The following is a 19,223-nucleotide window of genomic DNA, read 5'->3' as shown; positions in this document are numbered from 1 at the left end:
AAAATCTGCAGATGCTGGAAATTCAAAGCAATATACACAAAATGTTGGAGGAAGACAGCAGGCCAGGCAGCATCTATAGAAAAAAGTAAACATTCCATGTTTCAGGCTGAGACCCTTCATCAGGACTGGGGAAAAAAAGACGAGAAATCAGAGCAAGAAGATGGGGGGAGGGGAGGAAGAAGTACAAGGTGGTAGGTGATAGGTGAAACCGGAGGTGGGGGGGGGGTGAAGTAAAGAGCTGGGAAGTCGATTGGTGAAAGAGATAAAGGTCTGGAGAAGGGGGAATCTGATAGGAGAGGGTAGAAGACCATGGAAGAATGGGAAGAAGGAGGAGCACTAGAGGGAGGTGATGGGCAGTTAAGGAGATAAGGTGGGACAGGGAAATGGGAATGTGGGGAATGGTGAAGGAGGCGGTGGGCTATTATTGGAAGTTCAAGAAATCATGCCAACAGGGCGGAGGCTACCCAGGCAGAATACAAGCTGCTATGATGAGGTCACACTCGGGTTGGAGGAGCAATATCTTATATTCTGTCTGAATTGCCTCCAACATGATGGCATGAACATTAATTTCTCGAACCTCCAGTAATTGACCCCCACCCCTGTTATGAACTATAAAATGTTTTATTTCTTGATTTTAAAACTTCTATCTAAAAATGGATTTACAGTGAAACCAAGATAATCCATTATGAGGCTGTTCACAAATCCTGATGGTTTGCTATCTGGTTCACTTGGTTTGATCTCTCAAAGTTTAGCACATCACACTTGCTCAGATTAAACTCCACCTGCCATTACTCTGCCCATATTTGTAACTGATCCATATTCTGCTATAGTCTTTGGTGGGTGCTATTCTGGATGGAGGCCCATGACCAGTTGTGTTCCACAGGGATTGGTGCTCAGTAATATATATGTAGCACCCATCTAAAATGAATGTTTGGACAGGAGGAAGCACTGAGTAACGGAAAAACCTTGGTGTACTTCTGCAAAAATCCCTGCAGGCAGCAGCACAAGTACATAACGGCAATTATTAAGCATAAGGAGTCACAGAGCCACAACAGGAATACCATGTGCAGTTCTGAGTACCACACTATAGGGCACTGGAGAATGTGCAGAGAAGATCTACCAGGAAGTAACTGGTATGGAGCATTTCAGCATTAGTTACTTTTCGTTACGGTAGAGAGAGCAGAAGGTCGCAGTAGGTGGGATCCCAAATGAAGTATATAAAATGAAGGATGCAGATCAGGTGGGCAGTGTGTAACCTAGAAAAGGGGAATGAGAGTACATGGACTTAAGGTAAAAGTAGATTAATAAGGCATTTGAGGAAGAATATTTTCACCCAGTGGACAAATAAAATGAGGAATGCTTTGCCCGAGAGGTGGTGGAGGCAAGTACTTGCACAAAATTTAAGGTACTTTAATGAGTACACAAAACCGTTAGGATGGAAGGTTACAGGCTCAGTGCAGGAAAATGGGACCAGTAGAGATAGGAACTTAATGGTTACAGAGGCTGATGAGTTTAAGTTCCTCAGCTGCCATAATGGAATTCAAAGCACTAATAAACAATAGCTGAGCTACAACTGCATCACTGTTTCCATTCTGGGCACTGACAGTCAGGAGAGACGTTCAAACCCTTGGAGAGCACTGAAAAGATATCTGGCAAACAGGTTCCCAGAATGGGGCAGCACAGTAGGGGCACATGGTTTTATAGTGTCAATTCCCATAACTACCACGTGGGTTCCCTTGGGTGCTCCGATTTCCTCCCATATTCCAAAGATGTACGGTTAGGTTTAGTGAGCTGTGGGCATCCTACGCTGGTGCCAGAAGTGTGGAAACAATTCCCAGCTCAACCTTGATTTGATCTGATGCAAATAACACATTTCACTGCCTATTTCAATGTACATGTGACAAACAAAGCTGATCTTTAATAAGACCTTTAAGACATAGGAGCAGAATTAGGCAATTGGGTTTTAAAATAAGGTGATGTTCGGTAATGTGGATAGACTGGAGAAGGTTGTGCTGTTTTCCTTGAAACAGAAGAGATTATGATGGGATGTGAAAAGGATATGAAAGGGATAGAGTAGATGGTAGCTACTCCCAGCAGCAGACGTGTAAAACTAAGCTACAGAGAATGGAGGCATTTGGGAAGAGATAACCAGAAGTTGCACAGATTTTTTTTTGATAAAGCAAAGTTAGTGTCAAGGGCCTTGAATGTACTACCGAGGGTAGTAATGGAAGACGATTGGACTGCAGCATTCAAAAGGAAGTTGATTAGTACCTGAAAAAGAAATATGGCCAGTAATGGGCAGAGGGTGGGTGAATACGATTTTCTTTTCAAGAGAAGCGAAGTGGTCACAATAGGCCTAATGGCAACCTCCTGTATTGCAATCATTCATTGATTCTGTGTCTTTCAGCTGATAGTCCAGAATTCAGGCTGTAGGTCTAATAATTTAACTGTATTTCCACCAAATACATCTTAACTGATATCATGCCGATATACATTTTGAAATACTTACCTAGGTAACGTGGCTCAACAACGTATATTGTGCAGTTTGGTAACCGAGATACACCTTGCATACGAATATCTATGCATTTGTTAAGGCCCTTTTTTAAAAAAAATGCTACTATTCTATTTTTTTCAAATAAACAAATAATAACATGGATCTGAATCATTCTCAGATACCAAAGATGAACAACACTTGTAGATTTGTAAGAACTTGTTGCCAACATGACAGGAAAAGGATTAATTCCTAATTTAGATGAAGTTTCATTCATTAGTCTTTCTCACTTAAATCCTACAAAAAAGGAAGTATTAGAGTAAAAATCACCCACTGGAATTAAGTGATGAATCAAAAACTTCCCTCACCCCCACCCTGACACATAATTCAGTTCCTGTCAGTAAAGACTTCTCAAAGATTATCAAACATTGTAAAAGCATGCAAGTGGCATTCCGGTAGCCAGCAAATGACGGTTTTTTAAAAAAAATTTTGAGTAACAACAATCTGTCTGTAAAGGTAGAAATTCTATCAGCCCCATCATTTCAGACCTGCAATTTGCTGGTGGTGCAAATGCCTATGTCTTACGCCTTCATGTGGTCCTCTGCCAAATCTTGATCATTAACATAATTGATGGTGCTACTAAAAGATTCAACCAAAATTGTTTTGCTTTGAGAAAGAACCATTACTTTCTGCATCATCTAGGATTCTTGATTTAGATTATGAGAAAACTCAGCTCTCTTTTATTGTCATTTAGAAATGTATACATGCATTAAGAAATGATACAATGTTTCTCCGGAGTGATATCACAGAAAACAGGACAAACCAAAGACTAACACTGACTGAACCACATAATTATAACATATAGTTACAGTAGTGCAAAGCAATGCCCTAATTTGATGAAGAACAAACCATGGGCACAGTAAAAAAAAGTCTCAAAGTCCCCGAGTCGATCGATTCCTGGGTCCCCGATAGTAGGCGGCAAAAGGGAGAAACTCCCTGCCATAAACCTCCAGGCACCGTCAACTTGCCGATACCTTGGAAGCAGCCGACCACAGCCGACACTGAGTCCGTCCATCCGAGAACTTCGAGCCTCTGACCAGCCCCTCCGATACAGCCTCCCGAGCACCTTCGACCTTACCCCGGCCGCTGAAACAAGCAAAGCCGAGGATTTCGGGGCCTTCTGCTCCAGAGATTTCAGTTACCACACAGTAGCAGCGGCAGCGAAGCGGGCATTTCAGAAGTTTTCCAGATGTTCCTCCGTACTCTCACGTCTGTCTCCATCACATCAGAATTGTGCACGGTCCCCTACTTGACAGATTACAGATATTCGTCACCGGAGAGGCCGCGCTTGCTGCTGTAGTGCTGCCATCTTCTCCTCATCCACATTTTGAAGTGTTATCAAAGTCCAGTCATATTCAATTAATGGGTTGGATCTGTACTTACTTTCTTGATGGACCAAAACACAGGATAAAATGTCAAGAAGTCCTAACGGTTTAAGAAAAAGGTGTGTGACACCAAGTCTGTGATATGACCATACTGGTAAATTTAAATTATTTGCACGCCTATCCAAAGATAACATGACATACTGGAAGCCGGGATGAATCTAAAATAATTTCTCACCAACTTCTTGAATTCTGGTCATGATGCAGCATGAAAGAGGTGCAGGTAATGCTGCCTTCCACATCAACCCATCAAATATTTCATTGATTAATTCAAAGGCTAGAACTAGCTAAAGTTACACTACGTTCTGTTGCTTGATCTCCCATTGGGTTGAAATTGTGATTTCTGAGCAAAGAAAAGACACTTCAAGGTCAGTTCCACTAATATAGAGAGCAGACATCCCACCCTGCAAAAACTCATTTCAGGGAGGTATCACCACCATTTCAGGGAGGTAGTACCCCCGCCACCCACAACCCAATATCCTCCCCCCCCACCCCCGTTGACCTCCAAGGGTGTATGTTAATACTTTGTTTAGTGATTTTGTCTAATCTGTAAACCAAGTTGGGTATATGCAGCAAATGTGACATTAAAATATGTACTTATATTATCATGTTTATTCTATTACAACTTTAAGCAAGTCTACAGGGAGTTTGGCCTCATCAAGTAGGACATCAATAGCGTAGCTCCTTAGCAGCTGGCCAGCTAGTTTAAATAACGTTAGCTATGCTGTAATGACACCTGTTAAACTCACCTCAACATGTCTTTTACATTTTAACCCACCATGGGCAATAGAAAAGTCACTGTTGTAAACAGTGCAGCGAGCAACACCGTCATTATTTTTGAGGTCGACTGTAAAGCCCGCCCACAGAGAAAACTGATAGGTCTACTTAGCAGGGGTCCCCAACATTTTTTGCACCACAGATCGGTTTAATATTGACAATATTCTTGCGGACTGGCCGACCGGGGGCGGCGGTGGTGTTAATCACGACCAGAATATAGGTGATAAGTCAATAGCATCATAACATTTTAATATCCAGACGTTACTTAAACACACAGTGCATATTTTCCCCGTATGAACATATAAAATCATTGCAACACACCAATATCGCTGAATCAGTGCGAGCCCTGGGCTTGTTTTCCTGCAACAACACAGTCCCATCGAGGGGTGATGGGAGACAGCGATCCTCGAAAGGGGTTCCTTATGTCTAGTCTATTCCGCAATTTAGTTTTCGTTGCATTCATTGCAGAAAACTCCGCTTCGCAGCTATATGATGTTGGAAATGGAAGCAACGTTTTCAGTGCTTTCGTGGCTACCTCAGAGTATTTAGCCTCGACTTTGATCCAGAATGCCGGCAGAGATGTTATGTCAAACATACTTTTCAGCCTGTCGTCATTTGCAAGCTCGAGGAGTTGATCTCCTTCCCGCGCTGACATGGATGATGCGCGGGTAATGACCTCGCATGCGTTCAAGCTCAACAGTGCGTGACAGGGAATGGGGAAAGGTGCAGCTGACTCGTATCGTTTCATATCGCCAAATCATATCGTTTCCTCATGGCCCGACCACTCTTAGCACGAAGAGAGACCAATCAGGAAGCTCGCTCTCCCTCTCAAAAAAATCTATTTCCAGCATATTGTATATAATTTCCGGGCGTCAGGGAGCCACTATCAATATGCAGGAGACTTCCGGCTCTTCCAGGAGAGGTGGGATGTCTGAGGGAGGTTCACAAGAACTCTCGTTAGCAAATAGCAATTCCGAAGTTACAGTCAGACCAGTTTGGTCAGTCAGTCAGAAGAGACAAAAATAGTCTGTTGGAGAGCAACACACAAAATGCTGGAGGAACTCAGCAGGTCAGGCAGTATCTATAGAGATTTTTCCTGCATGAGGTGAGACTGACTCAACTAGGTGCTTCCAATTATTAACATTTCCTACCGTATTTTAAGTTAACAGAGAAAGAGAGCCAATCAAACAGAAACAGAGTCAATGATACGAGCAAAATTCACAACAATGTTAGACCTAGATTATGATTTCTTGTTTTGCTATACAAGCTGGAAACAACCAAACGTCGGACAGATATGAAAGCAGCTGGGTACCAGTGATGTGCTCAGCTGAAATGTACTAAAGGCCATTCGTAGCATAACTGCAAACTGAGATGCGCAGCAACTAAACAGTTAGTCTGTTATTTTAATTTCTACTTAAGTTACCTTTAAAAAAAAATGAAACCTTGCTTTATTTCAATTACTTTAGATTAAATGCACAGCACTGTACCAGAGAAGCATAAACTATGTAGATTCTGATATTTTATCCACAAAGCATGGAAATATTGTGCATCCAGCAATTGATGCTCACACAGTTTATGCAGAATAAGCATCGAGTAAACACTGCAAAAGCAGGAAAAAAACAATGCTACTGCAGCAAAATAAACAGCTGGCTCCTCAGATCCAAACCATATAGACTTATTAAGTTAGTGTGAGGGACAGGTATTGTACAAATAGCACTGTTGCTGTCAAAACTTTTATCATTCAGCTTCAGCAGTGTGTAAGCTTGTTTCTCCAAAACAGTAAAGGATACTTTTGTGCATTAGCACCAGATTTATTTGCCCTTGCTGCAGTGCAGTTACTGTCGATGTGGCTTGTTCCAGTTTGCACACTGGTCGGCTTGCATCTCTCCCTGGACTTGCCATGCTGTTTTGCAGCTCTAGCTCATACTGGTCAGAAGGCATAGTTAATTCTGGGGGAGAAAAAGTTAAAGGAATTTTTATAATGAAATTGAATTTACCAAGATAACTTACAGAATGCTTCAGCCACATAACAGTGAAAAGCTGATGCAAAAGCATGATTGCAAGGAAAAGACCACCTGCAGTCACAGGGCTGAAGCTGCAATTCACTTCAAATAATTTAAAACACTGTCAGTTTATTACACATTAGTATCAATCTTTGCATTGGGTAAACACAGAAATAACCTGCACTAATAGGAAGATATTAAACATTTGATACCTAACTTAAAAATCTCAAATCATATAAACAGACATCACTACTGTGATGTGAGCAGAATGGAAAGATGGCCCAAAGACCCGATGCAGATTTTTTTTAAAAATGCCTGTCTTAGCAAGTTTGGGGGGGGGAAATGTATGTAAAAGATGGGAAGTTATTTATTGTTGAATAAAGTATATTTTGAAATTTTAAAAAACATATTCCGGGGATAAATAAATTGCTGAAGCGCCTTTCTGAACATTGCCGCTCAGGTCATTATGCAAAGAATTTAAGAAATTTAACTAAACTTGTAACGGAGAGGGAAAGCTGTGTCAGAATTATTGCTCAAACACGAGGAAATCGGCAGATGCTGGAATTTCAAGCAACACACATAAAAGTTGCTGGTGAACACAGCAGGCCAGGCAGCATCTCTAGGAAGAGGTACAGTCGATGTTTCGGGCCGAGACCCTTCGTCAGGACTAACTGAAAGAAGAGCTGGTAAGAGATTTGAAAGTGGGAGGTGGAGGGGGAGATCTGAAATGGTAGGAGAAGACGGGGGGTGGGGGGGGGGAAGGGATGGAGCCAAGAGCTGGACAGTTGATTGGCAAAAGGGATATGAGAGGATCATGGGACAGGAGGCCTAGGGAGAAAGGGGGAGGGGGAAGGCCAGAGGATGGGCAAGGAGTATAGTGAGAGGGACAGAGGGAGAAAAAATATATAAGATAATAATAAATAAATAAATAACGGATGGGGTACGAGGGGGAGGTGGGGCATTAACGGAAGTTAGGGAAGTCAATGTTCATGCCATCAGGTTGGAGGCTACCCAGACGGAATACAAGGTGTTGTTCCTCCAACCTGAGTGTGGCTTCATCTTTACAGTAGAGAAGGCCGTGGATAGACATATCAGAATGGGAATGGGACGTGGAATTAAAATGTGTGGCCACTGGGAGATCCTGCTTTCTCTGGCAGACAGAGCATAGGTGTTCAGCTACAGAAGTATTGCTGTGATCTTGTTAATGAAAATCAAGGAAATTTTCAGCAGATTCAGACTCAGGCAAAAATTACCGAGCATAGCATTTATTGCTGATTTCATGAAAAGGACAAGAAAGGAGATTTGACAGATATCAACACTGATTCAAAAAGATTTCATTGGATTTATCATTGTGCTGCTTACACATGAAATCAGAGTAACTGCAGAATCAGTTTCAGTTTTGATGGATACAAATAAATTAACAAGTTTCACAGTGGGGGAAATGTAATTTGCTTGATCAATCTTAATGGACTGCTTTATTGCCAAAAACTGGTACATACATAATCTGACCAGGTTTCTAAGATATTGAGAAAAAAATCTTTGTGGGGTACATTTATGAGATTTCACAATGGTGTAGAGGAAATGAAAAGAGTGAAATCTCCATAGTTTTTAATAATAATTTGGTTGTAGAAACATCCTTGGTGAAATTCTTCCATTGCCGACGGTAAAGTATACAATCCGAAAAAAAGCATTAAATTGATATTGAGATTTTGAATGTCTCTTAAATTTGATTAATTTTTCCAGATGTTGACAAAGCTAATTTTTAAGATACTCTATAAATTCACTTCTTATCTGTTTCCTTGAAAAGTGAAAGCTCACATTTCTTCAGGCTCTCCTTAACAACACAAGCCAAAATGATATCAAGTTGTGGTTTTCTGAATGCTCAACTGGTCCCTTACATTCAAAGATTCAAAGTATGTATGCAGTATACAGCCCTGAAGTTCGTCTTCCCCACAGGCAGTCATGAAACTAAGAAGAACCATGGAACCAACCCGTTCAAAAAAAAACGTCAAACCCCCTCCTCTCATGTGCAAAAAAAAATCATGTGAACTGCAACAAAAAAAAGGACCGAAACACAGAATATAAAATGCCCAAGGCATATTCCAGTATAATCTGCAGGCCGCCCAATTCAAAAGTTGCCCAATAGTTGTAACAAAAAGTGCAACCAAAACCAGAAATAAAAAACATCATAAAAAATGAATTAGTCCAAATCTATAATCTGCATCGATTAAACGCTCTGGCCTCACCCACCAACATCGAGGGAGAGAGAGAGATCACTTGAATGCTCCTGAGGGAAGATCCTTGCAACAAGCCAGACCGCCATATACAGACACCTTCCTCCAGCAGCGAGCAAGCGCGAGGCTGGTAGGTGGCAGTGAACATTCGCTCACCTCCACACCCACCTCGATGATATTGTAGTACTATCATTGGAGGGATACAAAATAAGGAATGATTTGTGACAGCTAAGTAACACAGGATGATAATTGAAATTAGGGAAAAGTAAAGGCCCTTGTATACTCCAATAAGGGCCAAGTTTTATCCTTTTGGATAAGTGAACCCAAACCACACTTACAATCACGTGGCTGGAATGATACAGCTCATAATGTTTCACTTACATATTTTTCCTTCATATATTGTTAGGCTTCAAAAATAAAAAGCAAAAAACAAACCTGTGATCTTCCCTTGCTTCAATTTCTGCACACGGTAACGAATAGAGCTGCCCTCAATCAGGAAGATATCATAAGCCGGATTCAGCATAATGTTTTCTAGGATTAGGAGTTGAACCTCTGCAGCTGGCACATTCTTACAGGTAAAAGATAACAATCGTCAAAATTTGATATTAATAACAATAGTACTGTTCAGATATCTGATGCAATTTTGTCAGAATCAGTTTCAGTTTTATGATCACTGTCTTATATGACATGAAATTTGTTTCCTAGCAGCAGCACACTGTAAAGACATAAAATTACAATAAATTACAAACAAGGGACATACATCACACATGGAAATCTGAACATTTCATTTAGATATTCCAACTCAGTAATTCTCAATCTGTGGATTGGTCAGCATGCTGCTGAGGCTCATTCTGCTAATGATTTTTAAATGGATATAAGGATTCTATATTATATGAGTGCAGCCTGCGATGCTTTGTAGGCTGCACCCACCTTAGCAAATCAGCAATTGTTGTGATGCATGTCCCCTGTTATCAGACAAAACCTGAAAATAAGACAAGGTAGATGTTCCAGCAACTTTTTAAAAAAAATGCAATTTCAGCAATACATTTAAGTCAGCAAGACTAAGGAATTGATTGTGAACTTCAGGAAGGGAAAGCTGGGAGAGTATACACCATCCTCACTGAAGGATCACTGGTAAAAAGAGTGAGCAGTTTTAAGCTCCTAGGTGTCAACATCTCAAGAGGGTCTATCTTGGGCCCAACACATTGATGCAAGCACAAAGAAGGCATGCCAGTGACTCTACTTCATTAGTTTAAGGAGATCTGGTATGTCACCAAAGACCCTGGCAAACTTTGATAGATGTATGGCGGAGAATGTTCTGATGGGTTGCATCACCATCTGGTATAGTTATACTAAGTGGATTTCAAAAATTGCACTCATAAATTCATTCCATGATGCACCCAAATCATTCACTACTTTCTTAACGGAAGTGAGGGGAGGGGTGAAGATCAAGGAAAAAGAAATCTCTCCCTGTCCAAAACATTTCTATGAAATCAACAGTTGCACCTTTATCAATGCATCAGAGTCACTTAAAAAGTGAAAGAAAACTTAGATCAAGTTTTCTCCTTTGTTGGACTACAGAGAATCCACAGAACACTCAGTAAAAATTCTCATCTCCCCTCTTTAAAGTTAGACAAAACTGGATCAAATTTAAAACAGCATTATCATGTCCTTAGTCACTTCCTCAAAGCCTTCAAAGTTTGTGCTGTGGTTCTGCAACAACTGATGAGTCTCATGCGGGAATTTGTGGCATCTGACATGGAGATGAATGGGGGTTCATGGAGTGGGTGGGTGGGTTGGTTGATTTAACTAGCTTCTTAAGGATCCCTTCCTCTGCTTGTACATGGCCTCTATGAAGACTTAGTGCCTTTGTCACTGCGTGGACTGCATTAGATTAGCATTCCTATTATTCAGTGAGAAAGTTATATTTCCAGACTTATTTCCCATTCTGCATGAGGATTTTTAAAGATATTCGAGACTCCTCCTCCTCCAGAAACTTCTTGCTATTTGCCTAGTAATGCCATAATTCTGGAGATGGGGAGATTAGCCTGGGAGAGAGATTAGTTTGCCTGTCATGCATATTTGGCAGACACTGCAAGTCTGTGTCAAATTTGCTACTCATTTGGCTTGAGGTGCCTGAGGTAAGGACATCTCAAGTATATAGAGGAGACATACAGCTCAATGGGCTAAGATATTTGCACTGGAAATTACGTGGGTGAATGCTTTTCCACAAATGACAAAGACAGATTTTGATGATATGCTTCACTAAGAGATGGTTCCCAAGACACAGCAAGTGATACCAGTCGATCCTGATTATAACAAATGATACCATACACCCATGGACCATAAGTAGGCCAATCGGCTCATCGAGTCTGCTCTGCCAATCAATCATGGGCTGATCCAATTCTTCCACTCCCCTGCTTTCACCTCATACCATTTGATGCCCTGGCTAATCAAGAAACTATCTATCTCTGCCTTAAATACACCCAATGACTTGGTCTCCACAGCTGCTCATGGCAACAAATTCCACAGATTTACCACTCTCTGACTAAAGTAATTTCTCTGCATCTCAGTTCTAAAAGGACGTCCTTCAATCCTGAAGTTGTGCCCTCTTGTCCTAGAATCCCCTACCATGGGAAATAACTTTGCCATATCTAAACTTTGCCTTTTAAGATTTGGGATCCTGGCATTTGGGAGACAGAGCTACGTAGCAGGTAAAGAACACCAGTTTTCTAGGTGCTAATGAGAGGCTCATATTCTAATGTACTTCAGTATAGGAATCAGCGATGGTCTAGAGTTCAAGAGCAAATGTACACATACATCCAAGTGCTTTCTACACTTATCTGTTATTTAATGACTGAAATTGGTGTGATGGAGCTGAAGATTCAACAGTTTCAGCCTGCCCTGTAGACTAGACACAACCCAAAAAAGGAGCAGTGTTACAATGAAAGATTAAAAGGGTTGATGCAATGAAAGTGTATCTGAATCCCAGTCTACACTTGGAATGGTATCTTACTTGGTGAAGACTCTAGTTCAATCATCATCCAAAAAAAAGTGAGGACGGGCGTGAATTTTGAGACAACCAAATCTCAGAATCTTCCTGGCTATTGCAATGTCAAAGGAGCACATGTACAGTGGTAGATGAAATTTTCTCTTCTCTGGATTTGTCACGCAGTGAAGATCTTGTTCACTGTGCTCCCTAATGGAGGGATGAGGGGTGGTGGAAAGAAGCTCTTCAACCAATAGCAGAGAAGGATGCTCAGAAAGGCTTTCCTTATGATAGTCATCTGGGAGAACCTGCAGTAATAATAGTGTCTACAGATGCTTCCTTTCTTGGAGATATTTAGATTAACTGAAGGGCTCAAAACAACATGATTCCTTTGCCACCATTTGTACTACCATTCTGCCCAGTGGCACCCTCCTGTAATAATCAAGGCTCATTGTTCTTGAACTGATATCTTAGCTCTTAGCCAGATGGATAAATGGACCATGCACAATGCTGAAGGATCTTGCAAGACATGGGTGTTGGCTCGTTACTGGATTACTCGCACTTTCCATCAAGTCTGTTCATTAGGTCATGATACTTTTGAACCCCAAATTTCAGATGACCAAAGATCTAACCTGTACCTCTAACCCTACACCCCCCCCAACCTGCACCTCTAACCCTACCCCCCCCCAACTGTTTCCAATTCAAGAACATCTTGCATTTATTTAATAGTTTCCAAATCTTATGGTCATCCAAAAAGAGCCAGCCTCTTCACAGAGGTATTTATTCTGAATTTCAAGGCACACTGCAAGACACAGATGTTGTGAGTTGGGAATAGTAAGTTTGAGCATGATGCAGTGATTGCATCTTTTTTTTTTGAGATTTCCCACAGCAGTTTCCATTGCCATCATCCTTTATGGAAACCACTGGGGGAAGTAGAGACTTGTCCAGTACAGGATACAAATATTCTTAACATTTCTCATTCAGAAGATGAAACAATCTAATAAGTGTGGGCTCTTGGGTTGGAGGCACAGGTCCTTTGGTTTGTGATCATAATCTAACTATTGTCAGGCAGACAACTCCATGGAGTAAAGCTTTCCCTACTTCCTTAAGCAGAGCATTTTGAGGGTTGTAATGATTCCAACTCCAGCAGCCCACCTGATGAAGATAAGCATGCCATGCACCTTCTTTACCCACAACCCTAGCTACTCCATGAATGACCTGGCACTCCAAGATAAGAATGTCATTGAGTAGATATATGTGCACATATTCTCTACGGGACAGTTGTTGTACACTACATTTGTGCATTAGAATTGACAGAATGAGTTTTTGATCCAACAGCACAGAGGTCTGGGATGATCAGAGACCAGACTTTTTAAAGACTTATACATACAGGCACTTCAACTCAGAGATAAGCATATGAAAGCATCAGTATTATACAAAATGTAAATAAACTGGAATTGCTTTAGTGATACTGCTGAAATTCAGTATCATCCTTCATTGCATCCCTGCACCAAGGGGAGTTTTGGATGAGAACATCATTTAAAAAATAAAACAATAATGCCATTTGTAAGAAGAAACAGGATTGGAAAATAAGTGTTGCACTCATTAATTACAGCATTTTAAAGAGTCTTAGAAATATGCCAATGTTGAATTACTCTGTAAATTGCTTCTTGTATTTTCCCTTTCAATTTGGAATTTCCTGTCTTCATTCCCGACACCAAGATGGTATCTCCCTGGATGCCATGCTTCTCCATCTCTGATATGTACGCTGGGGGAGTGTAGGCAGATTCAGAAAACTTAACTATCCTGCAATAAAAAGAATCAAGTAATTCTCACTTCACTTTCTCACTAAAGAATTAAAGTATCAAGAAATGTTCAAATCAGCTGACTCTATTTACATAACCACCTAAAGAAAATGTTATTTATTAGATACTTATGTGCCATTTACAAAAGATAATATGCAGGATGATAATACTCCATTCTAATGTCCCAATTAATGGATTTATACTGTAGGAACCACTGCATCAGCCAGAAGAAAGCATCTGATATTATTCAGAAACTTCAACATTAAATATTATTCAAGAGCAATTACCTGCAACATCATGGCAATATTGTACAATAATAAAATACAAATACAGTATGTATTAGAATGAAAATGACCATCTACCACTCATCTCCAAGAAATTTAGTTCCATATGATATAAAACAGTCAGCACTATTACGTACTATGCACAGAAGAATATGCAAGCAATTATTCCGTTGGGATTTGGCTGACAAGACCTTGGAGATTCCTCGAGTTATTTGTAACTTAAAGGCCAATAAAAGGAAGCCAGGTACAAGTCGAGCGGTCATTTTTGGAGTGGGGCGCGGTTAGAGTGAGAGGCTTTGGCTTAACAGGCTTTACCAAGAAGTACAGGCAGAGGGCTAAGGGAGCTGAGTCTTTTGGAATCATTTAGTTGATTGTAGAATTTAGGCTTAAGAAGTTAGAGACAAAGGTATAACAAGTGTAGACAAGGTAGCTATTGTGGGATTCCAGGGTATGTAATGGTCTCCCTCACGACTACATCTGCAGGAAGTACACCTAACTTCAGCTCCTGAATAAAAAGGTTAAGGGACTGGACCTGGACATACTCAGAACCACCCGGGAGGCTGAAAACCTCAGATAAAACTTTTACTGAGGTGGTCACACTTCAGATGGATGACCACCAGAAGTGAGGGGAGTAATCATTTAGTGCAGGGTTCTGTTGTGGCCATTTCTCTCAGCAACAAATATACCCCCTTGGATATTGTTGGGGAGGGAGAAGACTTATCAGGGCACAGCAGCAGGAGCCAGACCAGTGGCACTGTGACCAGCTCTGAGGCTCGACAGGGAAGGGCAAAGTCAAACAGAACAATAGTGACAGGACACCTTATAGTTCAGGGGATGGACAGGAAACTCCGTGGCCATGAAATATGCTAGGATGGTGTGTTCGCTCCCAGGTGCTAGAGTCCAGGATGTCCCAGAGTGGCTGCAGAATATTTAAAAGGGGAAGCTGAGCTACCAGAGACCATGGTGCACATTATTACCAATGACATAGGTCCTGCACAGTGAGTATAGGGAGTTAGGAAAGAGGCTAAAGAGCAGGACCTTCAGGGTAGTAATCCCTGGATTATTCCCAGTGCCAGATGTTAGTCACAGGAACAGGATGATGGTACAACTGAATGAGTGGCTGAGAAACTGTTGCAGGGGGAAGAGTTTCAGGTTCTTAGATAACTGGAACCTCTTCTGGGGCAGGGGTGATCGGTACAAGAGGGACGGGTTGCACCTAAACTTGAGGAAAACCACTATCCTGCCCCGGAGATTCACTAGTGCTGCTCGGGAGGGTTTAAATTAGCTTGGCAGGGAGATGGGAAGCAGAGCTCCAGGCCAGAAAGTGGAGTGGTGAAGAGGGAGGTAGATGCCAGGGTCAGTAAAAACAGGCAGGAGCAAAATAATAGATATGATGGGATGGATGGTTTGAAGTGTGTGTATTTTGATGCTAGGAATATTATGGGTAGAGGTAATGAACTTAGAGCATGGATCAGTACATGGAGCTATGATATTGTGGCCATTGCAGAGACTTGGTTGACAGAGCGACAGGAATGGGTGCTTAATGTCCCAGGTTTCAATTTTTAGAAGAGAGAGAGAGGGAGGTAAGGGAGGTGGGGGAGAGCGAGTTGCACTACAATTCGGGAACAATATCACAGCTGCACTCAGAGAGAACATAATGGAGGGCTTGTCTACATGGGTAGAACAGAGGAAGAGAACAATCATTCTGATGGGATTGTACTACAGCCTCCCCAATAGCCACCGGAACATTGAGGAGGAGCAGATATGCAGGGAGATTAAGGAAAAGTGTCAAAACAATCGGGTTGCTGTCATGGGGCAGGGGGGTTCAACTTTCATAATATACACTGGGACCTTCTGAGTGTAGAGGTATATAGATAGTCCAAAAAGAGAAGGGGCTGCACTGGACCTGGTGTTGGGTAATGAGGCTAGCCAGGTAATAGACCTCTCAGTGAGTGAACAGTTAAGGAAAAATGACCACAACTCCTATAAGTTTTAAGATAGCTATAGATAAGGATAATTACGGATCTTGCAGGAGAGTACAGGTGTCCCCCGCTTTTCGAACGTTCGCTTTACGAAACCTCACTATTACGAAAGACCTACGTTAGTACCCTGTTTTCGCTTTCAGAAGGCGTTTTCACTGTTACGAAAAAAAATCAGCACGCGATAAAAGGCAGCGTGCGCCCCGAGATTTGGAACGGCATTCTCACCGACATTGCTTAAACACGTGCCTGTGAGCAGTCGTTTGCAAGATGAGTTCCAAGGTATTGGAAAAGCCTAAAAGAGCTCGTAAGGGTGTTACACTTAGCGTACAACTAGACATAATTAAGCGTTTCGATCGTGGTGAATGAAGTAAGGACTAAGTGAGTTTGGCTTGTGGAAGCTGACGAACATGATGTTGAAGAGGTTTTGGCATCCCATGGCCAAGATCTGATAGATGAAGAGCTGATGCAATTGGAAGAGGAAAGGATAACAATTGAAACTGAATACCGTAGCGAACGGACCGAAAGTGAAGTCGTCCAGGAACTGAACGTGAAGCAACTGCGTGAGATTTTCGCTGCAATGATAAAGTACGACTTTAATTTTGAAAGGGTACGTAGGTTTAGGGGATATTTGCAGGATGGTTTGAGTCCTTACAAAGAACTGTATGATAGAAAAATGTGCGAGGCTCAGCAGTCAAGCAAGCCTTCCACATCAGCCACAGCAGACGACGAACCTCGACCTTCAACACCAAGGCGGGAAGTCATAGGAGACTTTGGGCTGCCTGCTCTAATGGAAACAGACGACGAGATGACACCTCAGTGTCCCACCACCCCGCGATACGTGGAGAATGCAGCGGTAGCCGGGAGGCACACAGCACATCTTTAAGAAAAAAGCCGAAATAAACATGCTAATTAATTAGGTGCCGCCTGACACGTAATTAATTAGCATGTTTATTTCGGCTTTTTTCTTAAAGATGTGCTGGATGCCTCCCGGCTACCGCTGTACCCCTGCATGCTTCGCGGTTCGGTATCTGTCGGCAGCCTGGAGGATGGGGGCCACTGCACCATCCAACCTGCGACGACTCAGTCTAACACACCATCATCAGTGTGCTCTACGCTGTCTTCCCAATTCCAGTAAGTGATACTACACTGTACATACATCATTTCTACTTTATATAGGCTGTGTATTTATCATATCATTCCGGCTTTTACTATATGTTACTGTTATTTTAGGTTTTATATGTTATTTGGCATGATTTGGTAGGTTATTTTTGGGTCTGTGAACACTCACAAATTTTTGTCATATAAATAAATGGTAATTGCTTCTTCGCTATACGACATTTCGGCTTACGAACCGTTTCATAGGAATGTTCTACCTTTGGATGGCGGGGGAAACCTGTATTAAATTAAAGCAGGACAAATCATGAGAACTTTAGGCAGGAACTAGGGAGAGCTGACTGGGAACAGTTGTTTATTGGGAAAGTCCAAACCTGACATGTGGAAGGTGTTGAAAGGCCAACTGCACAGAGTACGGGACAGGAATATTTCAGCAAGAAGGAAAGACAACGATCCAGTAAGGAAGGTTGACAAGGTAAGAGAACCTTGGATGTTGAGAGAGGTGATGAATTTATTCAAGGATAAGTATGTAAAGGTCAGGAAGCTAGAATCAAATAGAGCCCTTGGGGATTATAAATAAGCCAGAAAATAACTCAAGAGAATTAGGAAAGCAAGGAGGGTCCATGAAAATCCTTGGCAAGTAGGATTGAAGAGAATCCCCAAGCATACTATATATACACCAAGAGCAAGAGGATAACTAGGGAGAGGGTAGGCCACTCAAGGATCGGGGGTGGGGGAGGGGAGGGAGAGAACATCTGCTTGTAGTGGTTGAGGTCCTTGAGTAATTTTAATCAATATTTATCAAGGAGGATGTGGAGTGTGGAGGACTGGGAGATCAGACTTGAGCACCTTGATACGCTTGGGCATTTTGAGCTAAATGAGGAGGTAGTGTTGGGTGTCCTCAAGAACATTAAGGTGGATAAGTCCCAGAGCCTGATGGGATAAATCCCAGGTTATTGAGAGGGGGAATAGAAAAGTTTGCTGGGACACTGACCAATATCTTTGTGTCCTCTCCAGCCATGGGCGAGGTCCCAGAGGCCTGGCAAGTAACTAATACTTTTTCATTATTAAAAAAGAGGAACCAGACATAATCCTGGATACTATAGAGAGGCGAGACTCACATCAGTGGTAGGGAAGTTACTGAAGATAAATCTTAGGGATAGGATTTATAAGCATTTGGAAAATAGTGGTCTAATTTTCCACTGGAGTTAGTCTGGTGAGGAGGGTGTGAGGACACCCAGCAGGACTGAAAAAAAGACCTGACAAAGGGCAGATGAGCTCCTTGTGAGCCAATGGCTATCTTCCGTGGAAGAGATTAAAGCCTCACCACGTATCTACGAATCGTATGCTATGCACCTAGTTAGAAGAGACATGATGAACTTGGGCGCTGCACCGTGTGCCTGGACCTGCCCAAGGTCTCCGCCTAAGGAAGGGCCGAGCTCAAAGAAGCGGCCGTGGCTGGAGGCCGACACGGCCTCGGGCTCAAGTTCAGCGGGGGTGGCGGCAGGCGGTGCCAAGGCAGCCAGCGAGAACAAACTGGAGGCGAGGCTGTACTTGGTGCTGTCGCAAGATCGAAGAAGATGGAAGTGCGTAGCTGCCAACCTTGGATTTGGGACGGCACCCACTGACTGACTGTTCTAATTAGGGTGGGCCAACATGGCTTTGTGCAGGGCAAGTCATATCTTTTATGACAAGGTCACAAGAGTAATTGATGAAGCTAGAGCTGTGGCTGTTATATATATGGATTTTTGTAAGGCATTTAACAAAGTTCCTCATTGGCAGTTCATCCAGAAGATTATGATGCATGGGATCTATGGTGAATTGACCATTTGGACTCAGAACTGGCTTGCCCATAGAAGACAGAGAGTAGTGGTCAAAGGGACTTATTCTAGCTGGAGGTCTGTGATTAGTGGTGTTCCACAGGGACCTGTACTGGGACCTCCGCCGTTTATGTATATAAATAATGGGATGGGTAGGTTAGTAAATTTGCAGATGATGTGAAGATTGGTGGTGCTGTGGATAGCGTAGAGGATTGGAAAAGAATACAATGGGACATAGATCAGTTGGAGATATCAGTGGAGAAATGGAAGATGGAATTTAACC

General features: G+C 42.1%; 1 protein-coding gene across 1 annotated transcript in view; it reads right to left on the bottom strand.

The window, feature by feature from the left end:
- The window catches only part of nup210 (nucleoporin 210), a 115,724-nt gene that overhangs the window by 63,578 nt on the left and 32,923 nt on the right, over positions 1–19,223 (bottom strand). Inside the window, exons 5-8 of the mRNA XM_063068133.1 lie at positions 13,592–13,742; positions 9,383–9,515; positions 6,501–6,659; positions 2,510–2,578 (exon numbers count right to left, since the gene is read on the bottom strand). Of these exons, the coding sequence (XP_062924203.1) occupies positions 2,510–2,578; positions 6,501–6,659; positions 9,383–9,515; positions 13,592–13,742 (512 nt within the window). The remainder of the gene's footprint in view (positions 1–2,509; positions 2,579–6,500; positions 6,660–9,382; positions 9,516–13,591; positions 13,743–19,223) is intronic.

Source organism: Mobula hypostoma, chromosome 15, assembly GCF_963921235.1.
Source record: "Mobula hypostoma chromosome 15, sMobHyp1.1, whole genome shotgun sequence".
NCBI classification, from domain to species: domain Eukaryota; kingdom Metazoa; phylum Chordata; class Chondrichthyes; order Myliobatiformes; family Myliobatidae; genus Mobula; species Mobula hypostoma.
The sequence above is the reverse complement of the archived record's forward strand: the minus strand, read 5'-3'. Positions and strand labels throughout refer to the sequence as shown.